The following is a 27,281-nucleotide window of genomic DNA, read 5'->3' as shown; positions in this document are numbered from 1 at the left end:
GAGCTGTCACGTTCCCGCCCACGGGCGGGCTCCGGGGCTCCCCAGCGGACCCGCGGGGCGCAGAGCGCGGGGGGCAGAGCGCGGGGCGCAGGGCGCGGGGGGCAGGGCGCGGGGGGCAGGGCGCGGGGCGCAGAGCGCGGGGGGGCAGGCAGGGCGCGGGGGGGCCGGGCGCGGGGGGGCAGGCAGGGCGCGGGGGGCAGGCAGGGCTCGGGGCGCAGAGCGCGGGCCGGCATGGACAGACTGGTCCTGCTCAACGCCCTGGCCACCCGGCTGCTGTTCGTGCTGCACTCGCTGGTCGGGGTCTGGCGAGTGACCGAGGTGAAGAAGGACCCGCGGTACTGGCTGCTCGCGCTGCTCAACCTCTTGCTCCTTCTGGAGGCCGGGCTCACCCTCAAGTTCAAGCGCGGCAGAGGCTACAAATGGTGAGCGCACCCCGGGAAAGGGAGGGCGCGCGGAGCCCTGGGCACTGCTCCGGCCGCCCTGCCAGCGACCCGAGAGCCCAGCTCCCCGCAGCCGCCGATTCCTCCCTCCGCTTCGGACCCTCTTTGTCCCTGCCCGGAGCTTCCGAGGAGCGCGGTGCCTGCGCATCTCTGGGACCCGCCCGGGGACCTCGGGGTCCCAGGGCAACACGGAGAAGGCTCAGTCGCCGCCCGGTGTCACCCAGTCCCAGGTTTGGCAACTTGGAAGATGTGAAAAAGGAAGGGAAGCGCTTGCTTGCCTGCCCTGCAGAAGGTGCTCCGGGCACGGGGTGGGGGGTGGGGGGCGGTGGGGGGTCAGTGGGGTGTCCGCGCGCCCGCCGCCTGAACTTGGGGTGTGTGGGTGTGCACTCGGATTTCTGTGCAGGCAGGTGTAGGGATGCGTTTCGCTGGGCACAAGAGACTTTTGTAAGAGCCGGTGTGTATAGAACAGTCTCCCAGGGTGAGAAGCCCCTGGAAGCACTTCTGTAGCGCTTTGCTCCCTGCAGCCTGGCGCCCTGACCCGGCACCCGCTTCAGGTGCCCCAGGTTGGTTCCTTCGGAGCTTGGTTAATGGTGAGTTCACCCGGTCAAAGAAGGGTTGCCTCGCTGGTGGAGGACCGGCACAGAGGGCTTCAGAGCTAACCTCAACCTGCTCTGTGTGATGTGTTATCTCCTCCCCAAGACTTGAGTGGAAATAGAAAAGTTGAGAAAAAGATTCTCTTGCCATTTACAAAGAGTTTCCATCTCCATCCCTCCACTCCTGGTAGATTTTCATCCCGGACTTCTCCAAGTTAGGCCTCTTCTTATATTAATTTTTAAAAACTATGGTCACACAAAAATGCAGTAAAAGGTATACTATACATTGATTAAAAAAAAGTAAAGCAATATTTGTATATATGTCAATACTTTTAAAAATACCTAATACTAGAAGAAACTATTATTAGTCAAATCAAGAATTACATACACAATGGCATTATAGTTGGTCTTCATAAGGGAGGAAGACCCTTCTCTACTGTTTCATATATTAAACTTCAAAAGGCTATGTATTTTGTGAGAGTCTAAGGGTGAGAATGTGTTACTGTGTCTCTTAAAATGATATAAATCTTGCTTACATTTTCCACTATTGAAAAAATTCTTTTAATTATAAGTGAAAAAAAAATGATTCATGTAGAATCCTCATGTGATACAATAAGGAGGGGAATGTTACAGCCCCTCCTCCACCCTGTGGTCAGCTCTTTAAGCAGGAGAGATTTGAGGTACTTTCCAATATGCCTTTTAAAAACCTTGAAGAGGGACTCCTGGGTGGCTCTGCGGTTGAACGGTTCTGCCTTCAGCTCAGGGAGTGAGCTTGGGGCCCTGGGATCCAGTCCCGCATCAGGCTCCCTGTGAGGAGCCTGTTTCTCCCTCTGCCTATGCCTCTGCCTTTCTCTCTCTGTCTCTCATGAATAAATAAAATATTAAAAAAAAAAAAACCTCAAAGAAAAAAAATGGCATTAGCTTCCCCAGTAAGCCTCAGGGTTAAAGAAACATAAGGGGAGAAAAGTGTTCACCCAGCAGGTCAGATGAGATTTATTTAGTTTTTACTGAGTATCTTTAAGATGCTAAGGTAGAAAATATCTTCAGTAATACAACCATGAGGTCTGAGGCTGAAAAGTGTTGTGTGGAAGGTGATCCTGTCACTGACCATCATAGCTTCTGGGACAACTGTCAACCTAGGAAGGAGAACCAACTCAATGGGCGGTGAAATATCCTCCCTCATGCTCCAAGAGTAGACCAGAGGCCTGAGCTCATGTTTAGTCAAAATTCCTGTCTAGTTTTGTAGAAATGCTGTAGCCAGTTGGAACTTTACCTTCATGTCTATACCATCGTTGGCAGCTGATTCTGACTGGTATGTAACCTACAACTAAGAAAGGAAAAAAGATTGGGGCAAAAATGAGTGATCGATATGTCAAGTTAAATAGGGACCTGGGGACATATTCATGTGTAGAGTGTGGTCTCAACATTAGAAGGAAAATGGAATGATCTGGGTCTTCCTCTTTATTTATCCTGAGGCATTGAACAAGTTACTTAGCCTCCCTGACTGTGGTTTCTTCATCTGTAAATACTTATAGGTTGCTATAAATTAAATGAAATAATACATTTGATAGTTGATGAATAAGAAAGAAATTTTTTTCTTAGATCCTAGGATTTTTCTTTTTCTTCTTATTAAAAAATATGATGTGTCAACTCGACACATTTTCTGTACAAGTCCAACAACTTTACTTGAGGGACTGGCCAATAAACCACTGGCTCACAATCGAAAAGTCGAAAAAAATTCTCACCTTTACTTCAGAACAGCCATGTTATGTACTGTACAATATAGCATTTATTGAGAAAATTGTGCCAGCTCAATATCTAGACTAATATTTGAAAATAAGCAAAGTAAATAGTAGATTTGAGGGACACCTGGGCTGGGTGGCTCAGTGGTTGAGCATCTATCTACCTTAGGCTCAGGTCATGATCCTAGGATCCTGGGATCAAGTCCCTCACGAGGTTCCCCGCAGGGAGCCTGCTTCTCTCTCTATGTCTCTGTCTCTTTCTCTGTCTCTCTCATGAATAAATAATCTTTTTTAAAAAGAAAATAATAGATTTGGGGCTTATAAATTTTCAGGAACAAATGAGTCTTTGTAAATGATCTAAATAGAAATGTGATTAATAATGCTTTGTTCTACTGATGTTACTAAATGCTTTGTTCCACTAAGCCTGCAAATGTGGTTACTTTTGTGGTGAACAAAGTTCACACACTATTCTGTCATAAGTTTGAGGGAAAAAAATCATAAGATGGGATGCTGAAAAAATATATATAGAAAATTATTCCCGTGGTAACAATTAAAAAGGATTTGATTTGGAACATATTTCATTTCTGGGTTAGTGTTTTCTGAGTAAGGCAAGGCATGATTTTTTGTTATTCTTGAGTGTTAAAAAGATAGTTTCCATCAGGATATCATGACTGATGAAATTTAAAAAAAAGCTAAGTAAATCTTATGACAGTATCTAGAACTCTCTATAGGAAAATGTCAATATATAGATCTATATGCAGAACTATATATTATATACCTTTTGATCCATTGATCTTACATTTTGGAATCTACCCTATAGAAACCAAAGTGGTCATATGTAAAGACATATGCACAAGAATATTAATTTCCATCTTATAAGTAAAAAATAAACCTAAAAACAACCTGATTATCCATCAACAGACTGGTTGAAAAATTATAAAATATACACATACTGTATATATTTTGTTGATATTAAAAATAACGAGCTAGAGTTCAGCTATTGACTAGAGAGATGCCCGTGATATGTTGTCAGGAGGAAAAAAAAGTTGCAGAGTTATGCATATTATAGGTTAATTTCTAAAGGACTTGTCAAAGAATTATCTTTTGTATCAATTGAATACATTATCCATTTACAAGTTAAGAAGAAGAAGAAGGTGAAACCTTCCCATACTTAAAACCAATCAACCAATCAAATAATGCTTGAATGGTAGATCAAGCTTTGTACACACAGGAGGTGAGAATTTCTTCTCTGGAACATCAGATCCATGAACCTCCTTTAGACTACGCTGGTCTACTTTGGACATTGTTAGTTTTACTAACATTTGCACCTAGCCCCACATAAATCAAACCTACAGAAATCATGAAATGATACATTGAGCTATAGAGGAAAATGTGAACAAAATTTCCTGAAACATAGCAAACATATTACACTTGTCAAAAAAATGTTTCTTTAGCTATCCTTTGGAAAGGAAACATGGAACTAGTGCAGCTGAGCTCAGCTGTCCAGGGACAGCAACATTACCTCAACACTAATAACTTGCAGTTGGAGAAGTTTAATTTGTTGGAATCCTATAGGATAGAGAGGGTAAGCCAACAACACATCCCTTGTTAAGCCTAGTAAATGTGTGATGGTACAATTTGTTCCTCTTCACCTGGTGTTTATTAATTTCATGTGCATGATCACTTACTTTCCTATGAGATGGAGATTAGCATCACTTGCTTTATTCTTTCTTGATTTTATTTTCTGAATTATCATTTAGGTAAAGTCAAACACAAAATAATGTTTCTGTTGCCTATTTGCTAATACTGATAAAATATTCCTTGGCGGTTAGACAAATAACCAAAATTGTGACATGTTTGAAGCCTGTTCCCTTGAAAGCAGGCGGTATCTGAAAATAAATAGAAATCTAAGTTGAATTTATTGGCAAAAGTACAGAATTTTAAACACCGAGCCTTCTTCATCTGAATTTTAAGAATATAAAGTAATATAATCGAGTTAATAAAATTCCTCACCTACTTGCCTGACTTTCCTCAGTATACCTCATTCCTTTTTCCTTTATTGCGTTTAATCAAATGTCGATTTGTTAAATTGCCCAATAAGTACATGTGGTACTAGGCTAGATACTACATGAACAGGCAGAAAAAACAGAAAACATATTTGAAATTTTTAAATAAAGGGTAGTATTTTGATTAAGTGTTAAATGTATGGGAATAAGAATAATTGTGACTATTCAGCATTTGTTGATGTCCAGGCTCTCTCAGATGTCTTACACAGATTATTCCATGTGATCTTGACAGTAGCTGCAATGATTTTGTTTCTCTGTTTCCCCCTCAATTTTAGATGAGGAAACTGAGACACAGAGCCATGAAATCATTTTATTTAGGATCACTCAGCTGGTAATTGAAGGAGTCCAGCAGTTTAGAGGAGAAAGTATGTGAGGAAGTGTGGGGGGGTAGGATGGGAAGGAGGAAGGGACATCATGGCATTTGAGCTGGAGCAGGAAAAATGGGTAAGAGCCAGGAGTGCAAAGGCTTGTCCTGAGCGAGGTGGGTGTAGGAAAACTTCTCTGGAGGAAGCACACAGTCTTATCAGTCTTCATTCAACAAAAATATGTGGAACAGCTAATATGTGTTAGACACTGTTTGAAGGTCAAGAATGTGGAGGTGAATAAAACAGGTAAAATCCTGCCCTGAAGGAACTCACATTTTAGTCAGGGACTCAGAAAATAAAGAAGTAAGTAAGAGGGGATCCCTGGGTGGCGCAGCAGTTTGGCGCCTGCCTTATGGCCCAGGGCGCGATCCTGGAGACCCAGGATCGAATCCCACGTCGGGCTCCCGGTGCATGGAGCCTGCTTCTCCCTCTGCCTGTGTCTCTGCCTCTCTCTCTCTCTCTGTGTGTGACTATCATAAATAATAATAAAAAAAAATTTAAAAAAAAGAAGTAAGTAAGAAACAAGTGGACTAATAAGTGACAAATGACTGATCTGAACTCTGGATGCCTAAGTGGTAGAAGTTACAAAGGGATGAAGGAACAAGGGGAAGATTCTACTGGGTGGTCAGAGAGGCCTTGTTGGGGAGGGGACATCTGAACTGAGTCTGTTTTTTAGAGCGGAGAAGGAGCCAGTATGGCAAGAGCCAGGGCAATGAAAAAAAGAGAGGGAGGAGTCAAGTGTTTCCTGGGACATTTCTGACATAACCCCCAGAAGACAGATAAAACTGGCTTTCTTTTCTATTCTTCTTTGTCTCTCCCATGTCCTTTGCCTCCAAGTGAAAACTGCCTTCTACGTTTTATATTGTTACCATATCTCATTTGAAACCCCATGTGTTAGACAATGTCTGGATGGCTCCCAACTAAAAACAGGAAAGACAAATTAGGAATCAGAAGAGATTCTATCCTAAACTGATTTTAAATTCAAACCAATTTTGTAAAAAACAAACACACAAACAAATAAAAACTTCAATGAAATCTGTTTAAAATGTTTTTTAAGATTTATTTATTTATTCATGAGAGACACAGAGACAGAGAGAGAGAGAGTCAGAGACACAGGCAGAGGGAGAAGCAGGCCCCACATAGGGAGCCTGATGTGGGACTCGATCCCAGGTCTCCAGCATCACGCCCTGGGCCAAAGGCAGACGCTCAACCGCTGAGCCATCCAGGGGGTCCCTGAAATCTGTTTTAAATGCTCAATTATATTTAGAAAGTTCAACAGCAGAAGTAGAAACCTAGACTTCCCAGAAACTGTATAACTGACTGACCCTGAACAAGTCTTGGGTAGTATAGGAGAATTCCTTTGTCTGATGTCATTCTGTAGTGTTTGATAACATGTGTCTTCCTTCATCAAAATTGTTTACAAAAATGCCAGTGAGAAAGTTGGGAAATAAAAGCACTCTTCCTTTGCTGATCTTTTTGGATATTAGAGAGGATGAGATGGAGGGATTTAGAAGGAGACCTTGTGATTTCCATATGGCCAACTCGGGCAATGGAAATTCTCCCGGCAGATAGACTATTTCTCTCACTGTTCACACTTGCTGTCCAAATTTCCTGAAATCTCTGTTTAGCTTTTAAGTTATTCTAGTAACACTTTCCACCATGCATCAGATTTATCAGCCATGTCTGTAGTATGTATCCAAGAGTTGTATTATATTCATTGTCTTCACATGTTGTTTGTGTCTATGTGTTTTATAGCCTGAGCCTTGAGCTCAATGCACGAGGATGACTTAAGTTTGCATCTTTTTTGGAAGCACACATTGAATGTTACCAGTAAATGACTTGGTTTTTAGGGATCTGAGTCATGGTTTAGGAAGAAGAGTCTTACCTTGACTTGGATTATTACTATGCATCACTCCAGGAAATAGTTGTACTTTCTTCTTTTATTTCACAGTGGACTTGGGATCAAAGCAATAATTATGTCTGCATTTAGAATGAGACCCCCAGGAAACTGAACCGTTAAGTGATGTCCATGCTGTTTCCATGAGTATATTCAATCAAGACACTTAGAACTAAAAATTTAAGGTTCTAATATTTTGTAACTTCTTGTACTTCACAGGGAGGAAAACAAAGTGCAAAATTGGTGTGGGCAGCTCCCATGAGCCAGTGTAAATATATCCTTACTTCTAAATTTCATGCATTTCTCCTTCTCATGCGGTGCCATTATTTGCATACAGCACCAGGACAAATCTGAATAGTTTAACTTCTTTTCCAACAATGGAAAATTCACTTTTCCATCAAGATTTGTTCTCCCCATGTGCATGTTCCTCATTACTCCAGAAATTCTTCTGAAGTCCTGGTATCAGGAGAGTTAGATCTAGGGTATATAAATTATTTTGTTAAAGAAAACCACTGTTTTGTTTTTAAATAAAATAAGGGTTTTTATATGCAGATATCAAAGTTGAAATTTCTTCGAAAGTCACACCGAAGTAATATTAAGGACATACAGATTATTAATATAAAATGCCAGGATGGGGACTGATTTGGTGTCTTTTATCAGAATATGAACCTATGGTAGTTATTTAGGGGAGGGGTGTTATATTTTATCATCAGTTTGTCTGACGGATCTCTAAGAGACAGCGGGTGTGCGACTGACTTAATGTTGTATGCTTATTAGAGTAAAAATTAGTATTCCTTAGGGGGAAAAATCTTCTCTACCATTAGTGCTGCTGCCAGCCCTGATTGGGTCCTTCAGTATTCCTTTGCTTTCTTTTTTTAAAATTTTATTTAGTTATGGGGAGAGAGAGAGAGAGAGAGAGAGAGAGAGAGAGAGAGAGAAAGAGAAAGAGAAAGAGAAAGAGAAAGAGAAAGGAGAGATAGGCAGAGGGAGAAAACAGGATGCCTGATGTGGACTCGATCCCAGGACTTCAGGATCAGGCCCTGAGCCAAAGGCAGACACTCAACCACTGAGTCACCCAAGCGTCCCTCCTTTGCTTTCTTATTTCCCCGTTTGAGCCTCCTGTCTCACACACCTGTTTTAACCAACCTCAAATAGCCTCTTTATACATTGGCTGTGCCATTTTCTGACAATCTGTTAATAGTAGTGATGAGCATGATGATGAAGGTGATGGTGATCGTGACAATGGATGTGGAAACAGTTATCAATTACTGAGTACTGACAAAGCTCCAAGCCTGCTTTATATCCATTACCTCAGCAATCCTCACGATGACCCTATGAGGTAGTTTTCCTCTTTATCACCATTTTATGATGAAGACACTGTTGCCCAGCAAGGCTCTATCACTTGCTTAAGGTTGCAACTAGTTATACTAAATCACATAAACAATTCCTAGCATCCGGTGAGCACTCACATTTATTGAGCCAGGAATGTACATTGCCCGCATTATCTTATTCACTCCTCACTAGAGCCCTGAAGGTACTATTCTTGCTTCTACCTGCACAGGAGGAAGCAAAATCTCAGAGGCTGTCCCTGTCCCAACACTGAACTCTGTCAGCTGATTTCTTGTGCTCTGCATTCAATAATGAGGCTGGGTTTTGTCTGTGCGAATTACAACTACATAGACTTCTTGGATCACGGATTCCCTATAGTGGGGAAAGGGTCATAGTTTTTTGTCATTTTCAAAATTGGGGTGACCTGAAAATGAACACTGGAATGATTTTGCTTAGAACAGAATGTAGAAGAGTCCAGACTACACGTGGACATGGCTCAGAGATACTCTTGCACAAGCAGACATGCTTGTAAAGCCAAAACAGGATGTAAAACAAAACAGAAGAGGGGGAAAATTCTCAAGTGCCTTTATTTTTGGTCCTAAAGGGAAGAAACTATCTCTTCCACAGAACAGAAATAAATACCACTGTCTTTTATAGAATGAAATGAGGTACAGCATTACATAAATAACATCCATCATGCATTTTATCCTCTCAGAGACCATTAAAATTCCTGTAGTCATTAGCACTTAAGTTCACTTAATCATTAAACAATCATTTATTGTACTAAGTGCTATAACGATGTTCTTGAAGGAATATAAAATACGTGCAGTTATATGAGACAGGAAAAAACAACACCCTGAGAACCAAAAAATTTTCCACAAATTAAGTCCAAGACTGCAGAATGTCTGCAGAATAAAGATACAATCATTATGGTAGGCTCGTTAGACAAGGAAAATGTCTCAGGTAAGTGATTTACATACTGGCCCTTGTAGTAGCTGGGGGTTTTACAAGAGTGGAGAGAAGAGAGAAGGGTTTTTCAGGTTGTGGTAATAGGATGAAGACAACACTCAGGGTTTTAGTTAGAAATAATTCATTTAAGAAAATGTCATGATTTTCTTTGCCTCAGAAATTTTATGAGAAAAACAGTACATAAATCCTAAAATTGTTGCATATTTTGTTCCTATAACTTGTTTAGTCATATTGAAGCATACTGTTGAGTTTTGAATGTGAGCAACTCCAAATTTAATAGAGCTTGTTCTTGCTTTAGATATTCTTTTGGAAAATTCTAAGTTCAGTGAAATATCTGGTACTAATGTTGCTGCCAGTTTCCATCATAATTTGGGAATATGACTTTGTTAGAAAAATAATTGGCAATGATAAACAATGAAAAGTACAATGAAGAGCTCTACTATTCATCTTCAGAAGTATTTGCTTGGCAAACCTAACTGTGGGCATTTGTTAAGGGCTTTCGAAGTATAAAGACTGGGCATTCCCAGTCCATTTGAATTTCCTCCCAGTGTCTTGTGTTCTTCTTCTGCTCTCCCATTAGATCATAGACAAGTCAATCATCTGATTTGGGGACCTATTAAAACATGCCCACCCCTTATGCAATTTTCCTTTCAGAGAGAGTTCTCATAAGCTTATGTCCAGCAGTTGTGGCCTCCTCCCCTCTCTGATGGGCAGGCACAGGCAAAGGCTCTGGGAAGGAGGTGCCTGGGAGGGTGTACTGGTTAAGAAGACAAATGGCTGGTATCTGGGGTTGGATTCACAGTTTACTCAGGCATCCAGGGGTTCTGTGTTCTGCAAAAGCATTTTGGAGGCTGTCATACTGGCCACTCCTGTCACTGTGGATAGACACAAAGCCCTGGCTGGGCAGCCCAGATGGAAATTGTAGATGTTAAGGCCCACTTAGAGAAAGCAGTCCGTGTGAAAAGAGGACAGACAATCCTTAAACTGTTAGACACCATTTGGGGGCTCATGAAAGGGTATCTTGACCTAGTTTCTTGATTTCCATGAAAATAGGCTTATTATTATAAAGTGCTCTGGAAATTTTATTGAGGACCCTCAAGGCAGTTTAACGTGAGACTGTGAAACTTGGGTCTAGTGTCCTTACAACTCCAATCTCCCTTTCTCTCGTAAGAAATACTGAGGAATGAAGTGCAAATAAAATCATGATCCACACCAGAGTAATCTTGGAACATTAGTTTTGATTCACTGAAATATTATCTATTTTAAGATCTATGCATATGATTAGAAGACTAGAATCCTCACTGCAGAAAGAAAAGCCAAACAGGGGAGTGGGTCATATTATGATTAATTTTTCTATTTGCTTATTTATACTGTAAGATGTTTCTAAAAGGAATGAAGCTTACTTTCTCTTTTTTTTTTTTGAACCTTACTTTCTCAATAAAAAAATGATAGGTGTCATTTTTAGAAAAAATAAAATGGCATTCTAACTCTAGAGTAATGGTGAGCCCAAGTAAATAAGATCCCTTGTGGAACTAAACTGCTAAATGTCATGACATAATCATTTTGTGAAAAACATTGTAATTTATTGAAATGACAACTTGGTATGATAAATAATATTTTATTTTTGGATGAAAAAAACTGAAAAAATGAGAATAGCTCCTTAAGAGCCCAGAACAGTGTCTAGCATATAATAGGACCTATTAGCATATTTAATTAGTAAACAAATGAGTACGTAAACAAATAGAAAAATAAATCCTTTAAGATGGTGTCCCTGCCATGTACGTTAGAGAGAACTAGTGGGTTGGATAAGGGGTTAAAAAGCAAAAAAAAAAAAAAAAAAAAGAACAACCAAAAATAACAAACTTCTGTGGAGAGAAAGAATATCTTTAGGAAGGTTTCGAATTGAAAAAAAAATTCAAGTAGTAATTTTGGGCACCTTCGGTTATCTGATAGAATAGTGGTAATTGGTATCATAGTACATCTGAGTCTCTAGGGGCAAATAGCTGATTAGTAACAGGGTTTTACACATTTTATTAAAACTTCCCACTTGGGCATGCCTTATGAATTTATCATAAGTTTATCAGTTTTTGTTAGCTTACTAGTAAATAGTATATCTTATTTTTAAAACAAGTATCCAGGAACCTGATTTGGGTTATTTCTGGGATGGCTAGAACCTTCTATTATATTAGTATTTGGCACTGACTTACTTCTGATGCCATTAAGACATAAAGACTAGAGTAAAACTATTTGGTAACTCCTAAGAAAAGGCATGCAATTTGATTAATTACACAGAAAAAGGTGGGATAAGGCCTACTCTTTAATTTTTAGACTTCAGATTCTCCTTGGTTCCAAAAATGAATTGCACTGACAGTGCATGATCAAAAATATGGCAAATTTTCAAACTAATGAGTAATGGCTAGAATGTCACCTTGAAATATTAAATCTTTCATAGTAGCAAAATAATATTAAATTCATATAAGAACAGCATAATTAGTTTCCTTCAGTAAAGCTTCTGATAAGAGTCAGAATTATGGTGATATTACAAGAAGAGGTTTCTAGTCAAACCAGCAATAGAGTGTCAAGAAAATAGAAACTTTAAATCAATCAGGGCCTTATGAAATCAATAAATATTTGTGGGGAACCCACCTTGTGCCAGGTACTGTGGGTGGAGCTGAGGGTATAATGATGAACACACAATTTTTGTGCTTATACTACTTACAGTTGCTGGGAGACACATAAATTATAAATTTTGAAGATCTATAGGATAAAAATGAAGAGTGCTAAAGGACAAGCATAATAAGATCTATTTAGACCAGAGAACAAGGAAAGTTCTCCCATGGAGTCTCATATATCTTATGTGAACTATGAGAAGGAGATAAGCAGGTGAAAAGTGGGGTTAGAGAGATATTTTGAGGGAGAGATATATAGGTGTGAAGTCCTGAGTTAGGGAGGCATATAGGTTTTCTCCAGAACTGGATGGAAAACAATGTTATAGGAGCACAGTGAGAAGAATAACAAACAACAAAGCCCAAGAGGTAGGCAGGGCCCTGACCATGCCACATTTTATAGGTCATCATGGGCGATTATACGACAGTATGACAGGAATTGACTTAACATCAGTTGTGGAGTTAGGGATAATGATGTCCTCAGCAGTGCAAACAATTTCCTTAGATTCAAGATGTCCTAAATAGGTTTAGCTTGGGGAATTACAGTTTAAAAATAGGATTGATTGTTAGTTATTGGAAGACACAGCCTTCTAACCTGGTATTCTCTGGATCCTCTGTAAGTGTGGCTACTGAATACACAGCTGTAAGTTTACTTGCAGGGTAAGGCAGCAGCGTACACGCGTTGAGCTATATACAATCAGGCCTGTGACACACACTGTCTCCTCTCATCCTCACAACCATCCTATGATGTGGATACTTTAATTTCATCTTATAGATGAAGACATTGGGTCACAGGGAAGGTAGCAAATTTCCACCACCTTGGAAGAGAAAAGATTCAAATTTGGGTCTTCTAAGTTTGGAAATTTCTACTGCAGTGTAGTAATTCCTCATGGGCCACAAGTCCAGGAGCATACTTGCTCCTGGATCTCCTGAAATGGGAATAAAAATGGTCCTTGTAGATGCCAGTACCTTCCATTCTCTCCACTTTCTTAGTCCTCCCTTTATTCACAAATTCAGGCACTCAAGCATTTTCTTAATAACAATTTAGTAAAGACATAGTAAGACACCTGATATCACTGAGAAGAAGAAAAGTGAGAAGAAAGAGGGAAAGGATATAAATACATTTAAGACAGCATCTGCCTTCAAGGAGCCCATATTAAGAAAGCTAAGGCTTACATGCTCATAACCATGAAATACTGGAGGACGTATTGGGTCACAAGAGAAATATAAGCTAAGATTAATTCCTGCTATGCCTCTGAGATACAGGTAAGATGTTGATGGGTAGAGAGGTAAAAGGAGAGCATTCCAAAGCAAGCAGTCATAATTTGGAGGGACATTTGCTCTAAAGTCATTTCAGAACCTCTCTTCTCAGATTAATCAAGCTGACAGAGCATGGAGCACTTTGTTCTTAACAGGGACGCACAGTCAAACAAAACATATGCTATATATGGCTGAAATGTATTCCTCATATCCAAAATAAAATATATTTAGGTATGTTTTAATACTTCCCTAGATAAGAGAGACATCTATTTTCTCCATAAGGTTTGTTGTTTTAACTTCTGCTGTACAACGACCACAGCTTGCTACAGGGAAGTTAGAGAGGAAGGAGAGGAGGAAACTCCTGATGCTGATTTGCTGTTGATCACTTTGGGGTGCTATCCATTGCACAGTAACTCTCCCTGGAAGCCTCCTGAAATTCCAGAAAATCCTCTCGGGTGTAAGATTCAGGGTGCAGGACATTTGGGGAGAAAGTCTACAGACTGAGTTGAATATGATAAATTCCTAGGCTCTCAGTATGATTGCTTCTTTCTACCCCCTCCTCGCTTATGTCAGAAAAGTCTATGGAGACAGATTGAAGTGAGGGGAACTTTATAGAAAACATTTTGTTTGTTTTGAGGATGTGCCACAGGAAGAGAAACGGGAAGCGGAAAGACTAGAATATGGAGTCTTTGTCAGATTACCGAATTTAGATTTTCTGTAGCAGGCAACAGAGAGAATCTCGGATCTTGAAGTGTGTTGTTTTTGGTTTTGTTTTGACATAACCAGATTCTTAATTAAAGGAAAAGCCTTGAGATCGGATAATATTTTTCCAATTATAGAAATAAGTCTTATGCATAGAAGATGTTAAGGGTTGTTTGCTTCATGTTTAACCTCTTTCAAGAGTTATTATATGTTCAGTCCGTGGCTTCCCTAGGTATTATTGTAATCGTATTTTTAGGGGAGTCAATCCCAAAATGAATTCCAAGAGTCAACAAAATTGCAGTCTAGACAAGATTGGACATAGTGGAACAAACATTTACGTATTCCCAATGTCCTTGCAACTGGAATTCATTTCCTTTCTCAATCTCACAAAGGAAATACTCTCTCCTGGTGTTTCCCTTGATATGTAAGGTCAAAGAATTAATTTTCCCTTTTCTTTGTAAGAGCATGTTCAACATGGGGGCTTTCACTATCTCTCTGTCGCTCAGCCATCTTCTAAGCCAGATTTCAATAATATCATGACCCATAACCTTTTGTTTCAAAATTGGTTCTTTGCAGGAAATCAAAGGTGGAGGAGTGTCTATATTAAATATTGATTTTTTTTAAAAAAAGACTTCTCTTTCTTTTGTTCTTTCTTCCTTCTTCTCCCCAGAAGCTGAAAGGCAATATTAGTGAAAGGGTTTACAGCCTTGAAAAGTCCATTCTAGATGTTCTCCTTCATTGAACTTTGCTCACTTTTTTCCCCTGCATTATAATAACAGGGTTTTAATACCATTTCATCTCAAATAATTCTATTTGTTGAGCAATTAACATTTCTATTTTTCAGGTCATTTTAAAACATCACATGCTATACTGAAAGTAATTTATTATTTATTTATTTATTTATTTATTTATTTATTTATTTATTTATTTATGATTTGATTTATTTATTCATGTGAGACACACAGAGAGAGGTAGAGACATAGGCAGAGAGGAGCAGGCTCTATGCAGGAGCCCGATGTGGGGCTCAATCCTGGAACTCCAGGATCATGACCTGAGCCAAAGGCAGACGTTCAACTGCTTGAGCCACCCAGGTGTCCCAATACTAAAAGTATTTTAATAAAATTATATTAACTTACAATTTTTTTCTTCGCAATGCCCCTATAAAGCAATAGTTCAATCTAAAATAAAGCATAATTTGAAGAAATAAATTTGGGAAATATATCATTTTTATCTTATTTCAAACTTTTTTTTTATTTCAAACTTCTAAGGACATATTTTCATAGCATAATGTCCTATAAAATTACTAATAGTAGTTATCTATTATGGAATACTCATGTCTGCCAGACACTGCTTTATAGAAAGTATAATAAAAATCCCTATGAGATAAATGTGACCACTATGGACTGAATCGTGTTTCCCAGAAATGTGTATGTTGAAACCCTAACCACCAGTGTGACTCTATTTTGAGACAGAGCTTTTAGGAAGTTATTAAGGGTAAAGGAGGTCATAGGGTGGGATCTGAATCTGATGTGCATGCCCTGAGGAAAGGCCATGTGAGGACACACAAGAAGGTTGGCTGTATATAAACCAGTAAGAGAGATCCCATCAAATCTGAATGGTAGTGGAACCTTGATCTTAGACTTAAAACCTCCAGAACTGTGAGAAAATAAATTTCTTTTGTTCAAGCTACTCAGTCTTGATCATTGGCATGGCAGTCCGAGCTGACTAATACAGTGACTGTCCCCACTTTGTGGACTAGGAAGCAGACGAGTCACTGGAAAAACTGATATTTGATTCTGAATATGAAAAGCCCACTCTTTGGACTGCCCTCTGCTTTTGAGCCAGGAAATAATGAAGATAGATAGCCTTTAAAAAAAAAAATACCAAGCACTTTATCTGTTGTTGTGTGTGATTTTATTTTTACTAGGTTTAGTAGATATACACAAAGTCAAGTTGATTTTGCTCATTCCTATTCATTATCATCTGATTTTTGTGTTCTAGCAGGATGTTACTATTTGAGCTTTCAGAATTCTAGGTTAATATTTTAAAATGTAGCCAATCTTCCTGAAATTGCAGTGTTGAGAAACCCAAGATTTACTCTTGCTGTATTTGCTTGTTGTAAAACATATTAAATACAAAATATCCAGTATTGTGCCTGAAACTAGTTGGCAGTATCCCATTAAATCATATTAAAATTAACTTCTATTAATTGGATTAGAAATTCAGTGAGAATGACAGCTGCTAGTGCCTTTTGCAGTTACTTTGTTTCTCTATAATCCATATGGCAGAAATCACATAATGCTTTCTTCCCCATTGAAATAATCACTTGAGATAAAAAGGTTTGACTCAATGTGATCAGGGTACATGCATTTGTTTTTATTTCTTTAGAAAAAGAAGTTTTTGTAAAAACTGAACTTTTGGGATGCCTGCGTGGCTCAGCGGTTGAGCATCTATCTGCCTTTGGCTCAGGGCGTGATCCTGGAGTCCTGGGATCAAGTCCCACGTCAGGCTCCCTGCATGGATCCTGCTTCTCCCTCTGCCTGTGTCTCTGCCTCTCTCTGTGTCTCTAATGAATACATAAATAAAATCTTAAAAAAAAAAAAACCTGAACTTTTTCCCTCTCTTTTACAGGTTTTCACCAGCCATATTTTTATATCTGGTTAGCATCGTTCCATCATTATGGCTTCTTGAAATGCATCATGAGACTCAGGTATGTCCCTTTGGAAAGTAGGAAACTGGAAGATTTATCAGGAAACTCCTTTCATACTATAATCCAATTTATTTCAGAAATGCATTTCTCAAAGGAATTGGAGTTATCAAGAATTGAATAAGTAAGAGGCCATTAGCAAAAGAAAGTGAATTCACGATCTATCAAAACCCATAAAAATGTTACATCTGTTTAAGAGTTAGGATTACATAATTAATCAATGATTTATGTTAGAGATCTTGTTCGTAAGCACCCCACCCCTAATAGAAATTACCCGGTGTGTGTGTGTTTGTGTGTGTATGTGTGTGTGTAAAAATTTGGTTTAAAACTTTGCAGATTCAGTGAGTTTCTATATTGTATTAAGAATGGGAAGGGATCAATAATGTAGTATCCTATAAAATGACATTTTTAAAAGTAGCAAAAAACAAAAAGAAACCCCATCATCTAGACTGCTATGTAATTGCAATCAAACCTGGAGGGGCTATTTGAAATAGTCTATCTTAAAAATACAGGGCTTCCAGATTACATAAGATTCCTTTTTGAGGGTTCCCTAAGCTGTTTTAGTGAAATAAGAATTCTACTCGGAGCCAGATGTGAAGGATAAGGGAGAGGAGTATGAGACCCACCATTGGGAAAGGTGGGATGTATGTATTAGGACCAAGTTGACTAAAAAAATAAACAGTGGCTTCTAATAAGAGTCCCTAACCTATAAAGAGAGAAAGATCTACTTTTTTTTTTTTTTTTTTTTTTTTTTAAGTGAGTTGCTTCTTACCTGGACAACCCTAGGTGGCAGGTTGTAGACTGGATTCACAATCCATTGCTTTTAGTGCTCCTGTACAACACTGTGGAGGGCAGACTCCAGCAGATTCCAGCCTGGACTTCGCATCTTCTGGGCTCAGGTTATGGGACTATGTTACAGATAAACTGTAGTTATGATATAATATTATTTTAGTACTTTTCACTGATACAGTGCTTTAGCCGAGATAAGAATTTGCCCTTATGGATTTCTTTGCTACAGTTGGTCATTTTATAGTCAAGTTAAGACTCTGATGTATGTTTCAGATATTCAAGCCTTATCTGGACAATGCTTGCTCCAAATTTTAGGCGCACACAGGGGAATTTAGCTCTGTGGACTATTTTTGAAGAATTCCACAAGCATATACCAGTAAAATAGGCATGAAGAAAACATTTATTTGCCTTAAATCCCCTATTTAAAAAATATTAAAGTCACAGGCTATCTCTATGACTGTAGCAAAATATTTTTGTAACACTAGATTGGCTGGTTCAAGTTATCATGGTTTTTAAAAACCGTACCATAAGGAGTTAGGAGACTGTTTCAATTTCCTTACTACTTACTACTTTCAGGGGTATGGAAATAAGCTCTGGTGATTTGAATCATTTCTTTCCTTCACATCCAATTCTATAACATGACTATCATCCACAATAACAATTCATTTCCCCAAATGCTTTTATAATATAAATGCGTTGCACAGTTAATTGATATACAGGTCAAATCCCATTACAACAAATAGCATGCAACCAAAAGCTCTCTTTTTAATAAAAAAAGATTTTTGAGCCCCAGGCGGTATTTCTCTAATTTTCATACTACAAAAGAAATTGGACCTTAAGTAGTAATGGATTTGACTCATTTTGACACTAAGAATTAAAATGAATGCCCAAAGATTGAATTGGGCAGAGTGGGCAGCGATGGAAGTAGAAAAAAGTAAGAGAAAGAGAGACAAACAATATTGAAATTGCATTTAAAGAAATGAGAAACAGCAGAGTAAAGGGAGGTACAGCAATTCTCTTAGTCCATTCACTTAAACATTTTTGGTTGTGGTAATAACTATTTTTCTTTATGCAGTCCTTTCTTTCAAAGTACTTTCAAATACATTTCCTCTTTTACGAACTCAGCAACTTCATAAGTTGGGCATGGTTTATGTATTTCTATTTTATAGAAAAGGACCCCGAGACTCAGAAAGGTTAAGTAATTTTCTCAAGGCCACACAGCTAATCCATAACAGTTCTGGGGCTTAGCACCTAGGGCTTAACCCCTGCTCTTTAAACCACACTGCCTTTCTAAGTTATGTGTTCTATGTTTTAGAGGGGTTCCCATCAAAATCACCTGATTTTTTTTCATGACAGGAGAGTAATTTAATTTCCTTTCACATTTTCCATTTATTGTACATCCTAAATGTTCTAACCTATGTCTTGCCATTAGGAAAACATCCTGACTTGTTTCACGAAGACATTCCTCCTAGGTAATCAGTTCTTTAACTTCATTTCTGCATCGGGCTAGGGCTACATGACTGGAAACAAGATGGTTATGACAATAGTTATGACCATAACTCTTTATCTATTTATGAAGTGGCACAATTAAAACAATGAAAACTTTCTGGTCTTGATGGTATTACAGTCTGGTCTGGCCCAAAGGAAGATTTTTGAAGCTAATAGGAATTTTTAAGACACAGCCCATGAAAAAGTGGCTTGTTGGTACCCAGATCATCTACATGAACTCCTCTGTACAATGCTAAGTGGAAATAATATTACCATAAGAACAATACAAGTCAGGTTAGGCTGTAAGAATCAAACCAGTTCTCTGCAGTTCTAATGCAGCTGCCACTTATAGGAAATTCTCGTCAATTTGTAACAAGTAGAATTACAAGAATGGTATGGGACTCAGGTTGTAATACCATAGTATGACTACAAAGCTATTTGCCACTGCAGAGCAGCTGACTTTTTTTTAATAAGATGACTATGGATTTTTGGTGCTAAGGATGTAAAAGAACCATATCAAAGTCACCAATTTTAATATATAGTCTGCTTTCATGCCTATGAATAAAATGGTCAGAATTGTTTCTTATTGCCCATATGATTCTCACAAAGCTACTCTGCAATGAGGATTCGTTGCTTGGTTCAAAGATTTGATTTTTTTATCTTCATTATCTTTTCTCTGAGCCTTTGCTGTACAGAAAAAAAAGTGTGCTAACAGCTGGATTTTTGCCTTAGAGATATGGCACATGGCCATTTTTCCTAATTATTCTTGTCATTTCACCCATAACACTAGTTGTTTTGATGGGGAGTAGAAAAAATAAAAAAAAAATCTTGACGGAATTTCTTTTTACTTTTCCAAGTAGCTTATAGAATGATTGATGCAGTATCCAGAATAATTAAGAAAAATATACTTCTTACAATGTTAATATTAAAAAAAATAGTTTCTCTCTACATCCAAATATGTGACCTGGATATGTGGTGGTGGTAGTGGTGGTGATGATAGTGGTGTATGTATATGCATGTGTATGTTTCAAAAATATGTAGGCCTGCAGATGTTTAAAAAAATCTTTAACTTTTTGGAAACAGTTTATGAAATTATCATTAGCCACACTTACATTTTCAAGTGCCACTCTTTTTCTCTCTTATATACTTTTTCTTTACCTCAGGTTCCCATGCACAGTTAAAAATCATACACAGTTCATTTGTAGAAATCATGGATAAAAATCTGGATAAAAAACATGCATGGTTCATTTGTAGAAATTTACATGCAAAACAAAGGAACAAGAAAGGAAAAACATTTAGTTTAGGTCTTTGTCAAAGTTTCCATAAAACTAAGTTAACCTCCAAACTGACACTAAAATGTATATTTTGATAGAGAAACATGTTAATTTGGGGGGTTGTTTCAGTTCTTAACAGGCAAGATTGAAGTTAATTGCATTACCTACTAAACAAATGGTATTTTGGGTAAAGAGCCTTCTGGACAAGAAATAAATTCTTAGAATGAATGTTTTGACCAGGATCATACGTGCTTTAATGCTATCATTGACTGTTGATTTGTTCCACAACTGTTTCAGGGTTCAAGAAAGGAACCCCAACTATCACTCCATGAATTGTATAGCTCTCAAATACCAACAGCATTTTTCATAGAACTAGAACAAACAATGCTAAAGTTTGTATGGAAACAAAGACTCTGAATAGCCTAAGCAATCTTGAGAAAGAAAAGCAAAGCTGGAAACATTACAATTCCAGACTTCATATTATGTTACAGAGCTGTAGTAATCAAAACTGGATACATAGATCAATAGAACAGAATAGAAAACCCAGAAATAAACCCATAATTATATCATCAATTAAATCTTCAACAAAGCAGGAAGGAATATCCAATGGGAAACAAACATAGTCTTTTCAACAAATGGTGTTGGAAAAACTGGACAGCAACATGCATAAGAAGGAAACTGGACTACTTTCTTACATCATACACACCAAAAAAATTCAAAATGGATGAAAGACCTAAATAAGAGACTTTAAACCATAAAAATCCAGAAGAGAACACAGGTACTAACTTCTTTAACGTCAGCTATAGCAAATTTTTTCTAGATATTTCTCCTGAGGCAGGAGAAACAAAAACAAAAATAAACTATCGGGGAAAAAAACTAAACTATTGGGACTACACTAAAATAAAAAATTCTGCACAGTAAAGGAAACAACAAAATAAAGGGCAATCTGGATCAGAAGATATTTGTAAATGACATATCCAATAAAGTGTTAGTATCCAAAATATATAAAGAACTTACAAAACTCAATACCCCCAAAAACAAATAATTCAATTAAAAAACAGGCAGAAAAATGACAGGAAAATTTCATTAACATTTTAAGGATTCCTAAATGATATGTATTTTAGCAACAGACCTGAATGTCTTATTCCTTACAGTCTTTGTTTAATCATTGGAGGCAAAGCCTCAGAGTGTAGTCCAGATGCTGTCATTAAGTACTAACTTTGAAGGGTAAGAGGAATTTAATGATTGCACATTTAGGTAACTTCTTTAAAATGCATTGGATAGGGGCACCTGAGTGGCTCAGTTGGTTAAGTGACTGCTCTTGATTTTGACTCAGGTCATGATCTCATGGTCTTAAGATCAAGCCCCGCTCTCATAAGTAAGTAAGTAAATAAATAATGCATTGGATAGCATAAAGAAAGTGAATGACACACCCATATTTCTCAATTCTCAGCTAAATGAATACAGTAGTCCCTTCTTCTCCATGAGGGATAAGTTCTAAGATTCCCCTGTGGATGCCTAAAAATGTAGGTGGCACCAAACTCAACATATACTGTTTTTCCTATACATATATATTATAATAAAGTTTAATTTATAAATTAGGTACAGAAAAAGATCAACAATAACTAATAATAAAATAGAACAATTATAATGATGTACCACAATAAAAGTTATGTGAATGTGAAAAAAAAATGGGTAGAAGACATGAAAAGACATTTCTTTAAAGAGGACATCCAGATGGCCAACAGACCCATGAAAAGATGTTCATCATCACTTAGTATCAGGGAAATACAAATCAAAACTACAATGAGATATCACCTAAAAAAAAAAAAAAAGAGAGAGAGAGAGAGAGAGATCACCTCACACCTGTCAGAATGGCTAAAGTCAACAACACAAGAAACAAGTGTTGGTGAGGATGTGGAGAAAAAGGAACCCCTGTGTACTATTGATGGGAATGCAAACTGATGCAGCCAATGTAAAGAATAGTATGGAGGTTCTTCAAAACGTTAAAAATAGAACTACCTTATGATTCTGCAACTGCACTTCTGGGTATCTACTCAAGGAATAAAAGAAAAAACAACACTAATTTAAAGGAATACATGCACCCCTGTGTTTATTGCAGCATTATATGCAATAGCCAAGATATGACAGCAACCCAGCCCAAGTGTCCATTGACAAATACATAGATAAAGAAGATGTGGTATATATGTATACAATGGAATATTATTCAGCCATAAAAAAGAATGAAGTCTTTCTATTTTCAAGGACATGGATGGAGCTAGAGAGTATAATGCTAAATGAAATAAGTCATTCAGAGAAAGACAAATACTATATGATTTCATTTATATGTGGAATTTAAGAAAGAAAACAAATGATCAAAGGGAAAAAAGAGAGAAACCAAGAAACAAGTGTCTTATTTATAGAGAACAACTGATGGTCACCAGAGTGGTGGTGGGTGAGGGGAATGGGTGAAATCAGTGATGAGGATTAAGGAGTGACTCGACTAGGTGATGTATAGACTTATTGAATCACTATATGGTACACTCAAAGCTAATATAGCACTGTATGTGTACTAACTGGAATTAAAATAAAAACTTTAAAATTCTACAGCTCTGCACAATGAACTACATCCTCACAGATTTGTGGGAAAATAAAACATGTATAGTTGACTTTCTTCTCATATTAATTGAAAAGTGGTTTCTATTAAAACACAATCTGAATTTTGGAAATATTTGTGCATACTGTGTAAACTCCACATACCTACTCATAGTCTCTTAAATAATTGAAGCCATTTTAAATTATAAATATTGTGCCATTTTTTTAACATATTGCCTTTTTACAAAATTCTTAGTATTGCAGTAGCCACTCTGAAGGAATGTCACAAAATACCAGCAGCAAAGAAAACGTCAATCAAACTCTGATATCAGGTGAACAAGCCGAGGGAACAGAGGATCTCATTAAGACGGTGAGAGCTTTTTCTGCTGTATTTTAAAGGATCTAGCAACTCACCTTTTCATTTGGTGAGGATAACATACTCTACAATGTTCAGCTCATTCTTTCGTAAGGACATTTGCCAATTATTTGTTTGGCTCAGGAATTAGCAAAATAATTGTATTTTTATTTATTAAACACATTTACCATGCATAATAGTCATATACATCTTATATATAAATAGATATATTTAACTTGCAGCATTAAGTAGCCTTTAACACTTAGGTCAGATAATATATGCACAAAAAGAGATACATATGATTTGTGGAGGAATGATATACTTAAAAGATTGGGATCTGGCCTATATATTTTTAGGTGTTTATATTAATACAATAGGAAAAATTTCCAGCCAAATAGAATCACTTCTTTGTTCTTCACATGCCTGATATTTGTCAAACTAACCATGGCCTATTATAAAATGGTATATGGGAGATACTCAAGGCCCAGGCCCCTACAATGAGCTACATTTTCAACAATAAGACAGATCATTGAATCTAAGAGGTTTAATTGAATTAGCCTGGGATTCTAATTCAATCTCCAATCACAGCTGACTGATATCACTTTGAACAAATCAGTTAATCTCTCTGTATCTCAGTTTTTCATCTGGCAATTGAAAATATTAATACTTACCCTGCTAGTATGCTTCCTGTAAGAATTAAGTAGGATGTATGTGAAGTCTCATAGAAGAAATATGAAACTGTGTAAATGAAAGATCATTGATCTTCATGCATGGCTTCAATCAGGTTAACATCCTGCCTTGCCTTTTATCCTCCCTCTACCTTCACACCTGACATCAGTAAGTAATCAAGAGGGGTAAATAGGTTTTGCACAAATATAGTTATTTGTATAAATCAGTTGGAATCAACTGTCCAAGCCATGAGAGACCTACACTCCTGTAGTCTTTAAAAGACTATAGCCTCTAAGGGCAAATAATATATCTCAAAGCTTATTTAGAAGTTACATGAGCAAGAGATATCTTTCAGAATAAGGAAAGGGATATAAATTTTTCTAAGAGTCCGAGATTAAGGGCAGAATAAAATTTGGTTGCTAGTTAATGGATTTTTCAATAGTATGTTAAATATTCAGAATAAAAAAAAGAACTATAGTTATTCTCTTTCTTTGCATTTAGGTAATGAATAAGCATTATTATACATTTTCTCATTTGATGTAGTAGTATTTCAAAGCAATAAAAAACAAGAGATTTGTACCATGTTAAAATACTCTCAGATTAATAAATTCAGACTTGAAATCCCTGAAAGAAAAATACAGGGATTTTTTTGTGATTTTAATATGGTATTTAAAAAGTTTTGCTGTATGTAATACTTTGTTACAGATAAGAGTAAAATGAGAAATGATCTTTAACACATCATCAAATTGGCTATATAAATATCAAATGCTACAATCCTACTATCAAGCATGAGGTTTAAATTACTTCTTGTTATAAGGTTGCCCCATTTTAAGGACCATGTTAGCCTTTTCCCCCCAATGTTCAGTTGAAAGGAGTTTTATTTTCTGTAGTGAGTGAAAAATCATTTTCTGAAAATGACCTTCCATAAAAGTTAAGTCTTGATTGAAATCTATGGTAAAGAAGGCATATCTCTCCACGGTGGTAGCTCACAATCCTTATCTCTGTATGATCTTTCTGTTACATAGGCCAAAGTGTTTGTAAGTAACTTATCTACAGTATGTGAGAAGGTTTGGACTTTGGGACTCCATCAGACGTTCTTGTTAATGCTCATAATTGGAAGATGGCTTCTACCCATTGGAGGCGGGATCACTCGAGACCAACTCTCTCAACTTCTCCTTATGTTTGTGGGGACAGCTGCTGATATATTGGAATTCACAAGTGAGACCCTGGAAGAACAAAGTGTGAGGTAAGCAGGCCTGCAAGATCAGGGTTCCCACACTTGTCTATTTGTTCTATTATTTATATTCTGCACAAATAAGGATTTTCAGTCTATTATACTTCCAAAAATAGAAGCATAGTTTCCTAATGTTCAGAGACATATTAGTTACTATCCTAATATCTATTATCTATCTATCTATCTATCTATCTATCTATCTATCTATCTAATATATCATCTATCATCTATCTATCATTTTCATCTGAACTTCATGCTAGAGAAAAGGGCAAATAGTATTTCCTTTGGGTGAGGACAGAAAAGCTCTACACTTCTGCATGGCCCCAAGTTAGGTGAGGCCATGGTTATAAGAAAACCTTCAGGAGGTGGAATGATCATCCATAGCTCCTCTTTCATATTCTCAAGTAGCCAATCATAAAATTTTCTTCTAGCATAGCTACAATTCCAGGAAAGCACCTAGAAAAGACATAGAGAAATCTCTCTTCTACCCATTTGGAAATTTATATTCCCTGGTGTGAATGGAGAATGGAGCAGATTAGGTTTATTTTACTAAATTTTATTTTTAGTCAGTTTTGTTCAAAGTGCCTAAAGGCCTTCTGGTGTAGATGCCTATAAATTAAAACTTATTGAGTTGGTACTTTTATTTTTGCCACAAGCAAATAAACTCAGAATCCATGATCACATCTGTTTATGGAACCACTTTCTTACCTTTAGGGATTTAAGTCTCAGTGCCTGAATGTACTTTCAGCTTGGGTTGTTTTGCACTATGCTATAAAAATAAATTGCAATGAAGCTAGCTTTTAATGCTACAGTTTACTTTATGCTGTGTTTCTCAAATAACGAAACATAAAGCTGAGCAAAATACACTAACTTACTGAGTAAACGTAATATTCCAATTATAGCACAAAGAATATCTATAACCAGAGGTTACCCTTACATCATCATTTCCTGTTTCATTTATACTAATTTTTCTTATACTTTATTAAGTAGACAGAATTTTTAAAAGAATCCAATTTAAGTTGATCCATTGTCCAAAATATTGGTATTAAATTTGTAACTTTAATACCTTATATTTGGTCAGTGCTGTACATTATATAACAAATTTTCAAATACTTTCTTTTAATACAAGAAAAACATGAAGAAATCATGATCAAGCACATAAAAACAATAAACTATAGGCACAACGGGCACAACGACAGGGACATAAAAATATAAATATGACTAGCTATACCTATAGAAATAAACACATAGATGCTAAATATCTAGGGAGATGGGGGGAATTAGGGTAGGAAATAGAGTATTCAGGAGGGATATGTTTCATGGGGCTGCTAATAAAAATGTGAGAAATGCCAAAACCAGCTATCTTAATGGTCTCTATATTAGGTCCATCCACAAATGACACCAAGCTCATTTTATAGATCAGTGTTTGCCAATAGATGTTAAATGTTCAATAAGTTAGGCATTAAAATTTTAATGTCCCAGAAAAAAATTGAAAATCATGAGGTATTCATTCATTCAGCAACTGTAGATTGATTATCTAGTATGTACCAGGCAGTGAGTTAGGTGGAGATTGGGGAGCAAATGGTAAGTGGTGAGAGAAAATCTGGACACATCATATTCTCCTAACCCAGGTGATTTCAATTCAGCAATTTCTTCTGCCACCTACAAATTAATTGAATGTTTCAAAAATCTTTCTGTTTCTCATTTTATACTTGTATTATGTCCTTTGAAGGAATCAAATAAAATATACTATGGTTATCATTTGCTTGTTTATTTATTTTCCTTTTTAAAATTTTTATTTAAATTCAATTTGCCAACATATAGTATTACACCCAAAGCTCATCACATCATGTACCCTCCTTAGTGCCCCCTCACCCAGTTACCCCATCCCCACACCAGTCTCTTGTGGTTTGTCTTCCTCTCTAATTTTTCCCCACTCCTTTCCTTTATGGTCCCCTTCACTATTTCTTATCATTTTAACATTTATTTTTCAGGCTTCATGGTCTCAGACTGGTCGTTTTATTTTTAATATAACTGCATTGTATCAGTGTTTAGTCTACACTCCTGCATGTCTCTATCACTACTCAGTTTCCAAAGTCAAGGCCCAGAAAGAACCTAGAATTTTTTTCTCCTTAAAACCC

General features: G+C 37.2%; 1 protein-coding gene across 1 annotated transcript in view; it reads left to right on the top strand.

Annotated features, from left to right (window-relative positions):
• The first annotated feature begins 206 nt into the window (after window positions 1-206).
• TMEM26 (transmembrane protein 26) overlaps window positions 207-27,281 on the top strand; it is a 47,919-nt gene continuing 20,844 nt past the window's right edge. The window contains exons 1-4 of the mRNA XM_025435245.3: window positions 207-422; window positions 16,661-16,739; window positions 23,139-23,252; window positions 24,932-25,152. Coding sequence (XP_025291030.1) covers window positions 232-422; window positions 16,661-16,739; window positions 23,139-23,252; window positions 24,932-25,152 — 605 coding nt within the window. The 5' untranslated portion in view covers window positions 207-231. The remainder of the gene's footprint in view (window positions 423-16,660; window positions 16,740-23,138; window positions 23,253-24,931; window positions 25,153-27,281) is intronic.

Source organism: Canis lupus, chromosome 4 (assembly GCF_003254725.2).
Source record: "Canis lupus dingo isolate Sandy chromosome 4, ASM325472v2, whole genome shotgun sequence".
In the NCBI taxonomy this organism is placed as follows: domain Eukaryota; kingdom Metazoa; phylum Chordata; class Mammalia; order Carnivora; family Canidae; genus Canis; species Canis lupus.
The sequence above is the reverse complement of the archived record's forward strand: the minus strand, read 5'-3'. Positions and strand labels throughout refer to the sequence as shown.